The sequence below is a fragment of the Drosophila guanche genome, unplaced genomic scaffold (assembly GCF_900245975.1).
Source record: "Drosophila guanche unplaced genomic scaffold, DGUA_6, whole genome shotgun sequence".
Classification (NCBI taxonomy): Eukaryota; Metazoa; Arthropoda; class Insecta; order Diptera; family Drosophilidae; genus Drosophila; species Drosophila guanche.
The window spans coordinates 780,794-787,212 of NW_022995761.1; the positions used below are offsets into that span (position 1 = coordinate 780,794).

At 53.3% G+C, this 6,419-nt stretch overlaps 1 protein-coding gene across 5 annotated transcripts in view; it reads left to right on the top strand.

The window, feature by feature from the left end:
- The window catches only part of LOC117590860 (optomotor-blind protein), a 67,593-nt gene extending 61,394 nt beyond the window's left edge, over positions 1-6,199 (top strand). For 2 of the 5 annotated variants that reach the window (XM_034283868.1, XM_034283870.1), the window contains exons 6-7: positions 3,986-4,236; positions 4,329-6,199. In XM_034283868.1, coding sequence (XP_034139759.1) covers positions 3,986-4,236; positions 4,329-5,449 — 1,372 coding nt within the window. In that variant the 3' untranslated portion in view covers positions 5,450-6,199. Of the gene's footprint in view, positions 1-3,982; positions 4,237-4,328 lie in introns of all 5 variants that reach the window. The other 3 variants (XM_034283867.1, XM_034283869.1, XM_034283871.1) reach the window with 2 other exon arrangements.
- The last annotated feature ends 220 nt before the right edge of the window (positions 6,200-6,419 follow it).

The following is a 6,419-nucleotide window of genomic DNA, read 5'->3' on the forward strand; positions in this document are numbered from 1 at the left end:
ATGTAATCCATATTGATGGATTGATTTCAATTTCCTGTTAGCTGCTGGCTTCTGGCTTGAAACCCCAACCCCCTCCCACAGCAATCCCACTGCTACCCTGCCCATCGATGACCCCCGCGGGGCAATGATGTTGGTCAAAATGCTTTGACTTTTCACCAGCACATGCTGGTTCCATTTTCCAATCTCCCGCTGCAGCTCCATGGCAGTGGAGGAACGTGATGCCAAGGCTCCAGCCTCCCACTTGGAGTGGTTCCGGCTGCGGAAAGGGGACTCCAGTTGGGGGAGGTGCCAGCATAATGATGAATGACATTTCATCGAGCAATGGCCTTGCCCCCTGTCCGTGTCCGTGTCCGTGTCAATCCCCATGTCCATGTCCATGTTAAACGTTACAAATCAATTTTCAGCCTGCGATGACAAGGCGGCTGTCTTCTGTCTCCTATATCCTATGTATATCCTCGTACATCATCGAAACTGCCACTCTCCTCCATTGACACAAACAATTTACTTAAATCGGGCTTTGGGTTGCTGCTCAGTTCTTGCCACTGATTACTTCCTTCAGCCTTGATTGGCATTAGCGTGTCTGTTGTCTAAGCCAAAGCTATGCCACTCCTCCCCACACCTCCCCTCACCGCCTCATCCACCTCCCCCGTGCTTTGTGGCCACAAAATGGTTTTCCACTTTGTGACGAATCACAGAAATTTGCTGGCTCATTGATGTGACAGCAAGTTGGCAGGCAGTTCAGTCAGTCAGTCAGTCAGTCAGTCCATCAGTCAAAAAAAACTTGCCTCAATTGTTAATTAAATGCCGTCAGGGCGGTGGTGGGGACGGGCGAAGGGTAGCCAGAAAAAAACCGCTAAACCGCTTACAATTCCAGGGAGACGGAGACGGAGAGAGAGAGAGAGAGGGAGCGTGGGAGAGCGGCTGGCAGGACTTTGAGTTGTAGTCCTGCCAAAAATCCCTGGCAATTAGTGACGACTTAGTCAAGTTTTTTTCTTTGTTTGTTTGTTGCCTTGTCTGTGGTCCAGCTCTGTCTCTCTCTCTGTCTGCTGCTGTAACCTTTCAACCCTTTTGGAAGTTGGCTTCTGCCCGCCACCACCCAGCCCCTTCATTACCGGCAAGTACAACAATGCCATGACGACAAAGAGTCAGCGTTCATGGGTGTTGTGTGGCACCGCTTCTGTTGCCTAATGCCAATGAGGCATCTCGCCCTTCACAGCGAGAGACAGCGATAGAGATGCTAATTGGTGGCATGCACCTCTACCCCCTCTGCCCATCTTTGTGCACCCTTTTGCCGCTTAACCGCTTCGCAGTGCGCAACTTCCGCCGGAATCGCATCCATCCCATTGCGAGATGGCCTTCAGGCGAAATGGGAACCGGAAATCTAAAGTGAAAACGTTTTAACAGCCAGCAGCGGCAGTCGCCGTCGAAGCAATTGAAAAACTTCTTGCCAGCAAACAAAACAACACAAACGAGAAGGGACGTGTGAGACGCTTCTTACGCGTCACAACTTTTATACCCGGCACTCAGTACTACATCTGCGCCTTAGCGGTTATTTGTCAAATTTTACAATTTTTCTTCATCTGTCATCTACATCAACAACACTACTCACACCAACACGCTCCTTAAGCTCGCCTCCCTTCCCTAGACCCACACACTGCAGTCTCGGGCCAGAGGCAGTGGCCGCACACAGCAGACGCAGAGTGTGAATGAGAGAATGTGAAAAAAACAAATATAAGCTGCAGGGCGGGGTGGGTTTAGCCACTGCAAGTTAATTTCTTCATTGTGGCTATAATAATGATCCAATCGGATCCCAATTTGGTGATCTGATAGATATGGTCATTCCCTACCGTTTTGCGTTTTTAGTTTTCTTATCTTCAAAACTGTAGGTTTGAGAGGTTTTCGCCCTTTTGCGTGGCGGAAGGGAGCGGGGCTAAGTTTTGAAATACACTGGTTTCAGTGTGAGCATACAGCAGTCTGGAGCCAACATTTTGTGGCTCTAGCTCTTATAGTCTCTGAGAACTAGCCGACAAACAAGACGGACGGACGGACAGACAGACAGAAATGGCTCAATCGACTCGGCTATTGAAGCTGGTCAAGAATATATGTACTTTATGGGGTCGGAAACGTTTCCTTCTGTGCGTTACATACAACCGTTATTCCCCACAAATACAATATACCCTATTTACTCTTCGAGTACCGGGTATAAAAATGGGTCTCACACCCGTCCCAACACCCGTGCACCATGCACCACACTGCATCTCCTCGCTCTCTCTCTCTTTCCATTCGAGAGGCTAAAAAGCCCGAGGAGTTAGTTGACAATAGCCGCTCCTGCACCAATTCCAACAAAACGGATATGAACTCTTGGCAGGAGAGAGAAGGAGCGAGATATGGATATACCCGATGGAGGAACAGGCTGAAAGAATGAGAATGAGAGGAGGAGGAGATGGTGCCAAAAGGTACAAGGAGTTGCTCGAGCTTTTCGTGGGCGTTGTTGGGCTGTTTAAGCCGCAAATTTAGACGTAATTCAAAAATTACAGAGCACCCAAAACGGCGCAATTTCTTCAGAGTTTGACCCCCCATCCAGCCATCCTGTTATTTACCCAAATGTCTGGGTGGCGTCCCCTTTTCAGGGCGTTCACTTCGGCACACAACAACAATGGGAGAGCTAGAGAAAAAAAAGGGCAAAAGATAATCGTCTTTTTTGGGGGCAACCGAATTTAATGTGAGACGGAGACCGTCGGACAGGGGCGGTTCAGGAAAGTTCTTCTACGGAAAGTTCTTGAGTTTTCTGCGATTTCTATTATTCCATGTCGAAATAATGCGAATAGCCTCTACAGATACCCATAATTAAGGTTATTAGTCACCCTAATCTGGCCACCCCTGAACTGCCTGCCATCAAAATGCCATCGATGTGAATCGAACGCCCTAAGCTGGGCCCACGCCTCAGCCGCCACTGTGCAACCGCAATTGTTTTTCCCGACTCCGTGCCGACTCCGTTCCGACTCCGTGCCGACTCCGTACCATGCCGACTGCAGACTTGGCTTTTTTGGCCTTTGTAGTTCAGATACCTTGCCTGGATTAACACAAATAGATTTGGTATTAAATTAGGCTCACACACGGGTGTCTGTGCGTCTCACACTCACACACATGCACATGCACATATTCCTAGGCAGGTGCCGAAATGGTCGAATGTGGAAAAACAGTTAAGTGTAAAAGAAGACGCCTCTGGCGCAATGCCAAGAAAAACAGCCATCAAATGGGTGGTTCGAATGGGTGCTCTGGGTGTGGTTTCTGTGATAATGATACACACATGCGATTGTGTGTGTGTGTGTGTAAGGGGGGGGGGGGGGGATAAAATTGCCCAATTTGTGAAGCTTTGATGTGTGAGGAGGCAACAGCAAAAAGCGGCAGAACAGCGCGCGCGGCAAAAAGAATGAAAATGAAAATTGAAAGGCCCGGGATAAGGACTCTGGACAGGGCCGACAGTGCAGACACTAAATTACACTAACGTGTTTTGAATTATTTTTCAATTTCATTGTCAGCCCCAGACATAGACACATAGCCACACACACAGACAGCCCGACACAGGCCCGTTTCCGCCTCGCATTGTTACAATTCAATTAAGGTTACGGTCCTGACAGCCATCCAGAGCCAGAGCCAGAGCGGTGGGCTGCAGGGAGGGAGAGGGAGAGAGAGAGAGAGAGAGAGAGAGAGAGAGAGAGAGAGAGAGAGAAGGGGATGGATGGATGACTGGCTGGCTGATTGCCGCCAGCGTTGGTTTATCATTTAGCAGATATTTCAGTTAGCAAAAATATTATCAAAGCTTGGGCCTCTGATCCCCGCCCGGAATATGCTCGCTGGAAAATCAAGCAGAAAATCCACAGATGGAGTGTTGTGCTGTGTTGTGTTGTGGAATTCCACAATCATTATACGTGTGTGCACGTGGATGTTCTAATTTGTGTCCTTGTGCTTCGTACAACTGTTGTTACAGGCAGGCGCTGATGTCCAATCGAGGGTCCGACTCGGACAAGCTTAATCCGACGCACGTGAGCAGCTCGCGGGCGCCGCTGCATTTGGGGCACGCCGGACGACCGCCGCATATGCACCCGCATGCGGCGGCACTCCTGGACCAGCAGGACGACGATGACAAGCTGCTGGATGTGGTGGGGCCGCCACAGAGTCCGCTGCTGCCCCTCAGCCACTCGCTGCAGCAGATGCACGCGCACCAGCACTCGGGTGAGTAAATGCAAAGGGGATCTCCCGTTCTCCGGGTCTAAGCTAACTAATTCTCCTTTTCAATCTTCTCCCTCTTGTTTGCAATCCATTAGCTCTGGCCGCTTGGTTCAATCATTTGGCGGGTGCCGGAGCCGGGGAGCATGCGGCGGCGGCTGCGGCCAATGCCAATGCGGAGGACGCACTGCGGAGACGGCTGCAGGCGGACGCGGACGTGGAGCGTGACGGCAGCGACTCAAGCTGCTCGGAGAGCGTCGGCGGCAGCACCGGCGGTGCCTTTCGACCCACCTCCACGGGCAGTCCCAAGGAGGGTGTGGGCGCCACAGCAGCGGCGGCCGCTGCAGCGGCTGGCCTCAATCCCAGCGGCAGCTACCCCTCACCGAACATCTCTGTGGGCCCACCGATCCACCCGTCGCCGCATCTGTTGCCTTACCTCTATCCGCACGGCCTCTATCCGCCGCACCACCTGGGGCTGCTGCACAACCCGGCCGCGGCCGCCGCCATGAGCCCCGCCGGCCTCAATCCCGGTCTGCTGTTCAACGCCCAGCTGGCCCTGGCCGCCCAGCACCCGGCCCTGTTCGGGCACGCCTACGCGGCGGCCGGCCACACGCCCGTCTCCCCGCTGCAGGGACTCAAGAGCCACCGCTTCTCGCCGTACAGTCTGCCGGGCAGCCTGGGGTCCGCCTTTGACGCCGTCACCCCGGGCTCGAATGCGAATCGCAGTGGCGGTGGCGGTGCCGATGGACCTCCGCCCGGTGTGCTGGGCGCGGGCGAATCCGGCGGAGGCGTGGAGAACGGACCCCGCAGCCTCAGTTCTAGCCCTCGGCCGCGGGCCTCCTCCCACTCGCCGCCCACTCGCCCCATATCAATGTCGCCCACCACGCCGCCCTCCCTGCTGAAGCGCCAGGCCCAGCAACAGCAGCAGCAGTCGCAGTCCCAGTCCCAGCACTCCCCTTCGGAGCTGAAGAGCATGGAGAAGATGGTCAATGGGCTGGAGGTGCAGCACAATGGTAGTGCCGCAGCTGCGGCGGCGGCTGCAGCGGCCGCGGCCCTGCAACTGGCCGAGGAGACAGCCCAGCTGCACCACCACACGCAGGCCCACCACCAGCATCCGCATGCTCACTCGCATCCACATGCGCACTCGCATCCGCACTCGCATCCGCACCAGCAGCCGGGACAGCATGGGGCGGAGGCGGCGGCCGCCACGGATCAGTGACAATTACTGGACGGCCGCTCCGATTGCGAGGAGGACGGCCTGGAGCTGGAGCTCGAGATGGAGGACGATGATGAGGACGAGCACGACCGCAGCTCGGTGATCGATCTCGATGTCGATGTCTGACCGCAGACGGATCCGTTCCAACGCCTTTAGCCTGCGCCCCAACTCAGCTGGGGCCGCAATGCCCCCAGTCCGCTCCCAGCCTGGCCCTGGTCCTGGCCCTGGTCCTCGCCCGTGCCGGTCGTCTAGTGACCCTCCCCCTGCAGCTGCACCCCACTGTTGTACATAGAGTAACAGAGTGACCTCCCTTCCCCCGCTCCACCACCAGCAGAACTTTTAGCATGTAGGCATTTGTAGCATATAGCGGGAACCCCCCATCCCAACCCAGCCTCCATGGATGTGGCTTCGCTCTGGATTTCGAACTCACGGGGAAAGTAATTTTTTTTTTGTCTCGATTGTAAGCAACGTGTAGCCCGTAGAACACCTCTGGTGGGTCCCAATGCAGAGCGAAGGAAGAGAGAGGAGGGTGGTCAATGTCGGGGGAGGAGGAGGCGGAGTGGCGATCTTGGTTCAGTGGGTATGCTGCAGGCATGGTATGACCACGAGATAAGAAACAGAGAAGAGAAGAGAAGAGATGAGATGAGAAGGGAAAAGAAGGAAAAGCAGAGGAAGAGGAGCTCCCATATCTGAGCAGACAAATTTATAAATGGTATATAGATATATATATATATATATATATAGATAAGACATCAGACATACCCACACACACACACAGGAGCAAACACATCCACAAATATATATATGATCACGTACGATTGAAAATAGCAACATCAAAGATGGAGCCTCTATATATGTACAAGCATACACAGACATACAAATAGTACATGCATAAAGTATGTAGTAAGCACATATATGTATATATGTATATGTGTATATACATATACACACACACACACATTGTACGATTGTA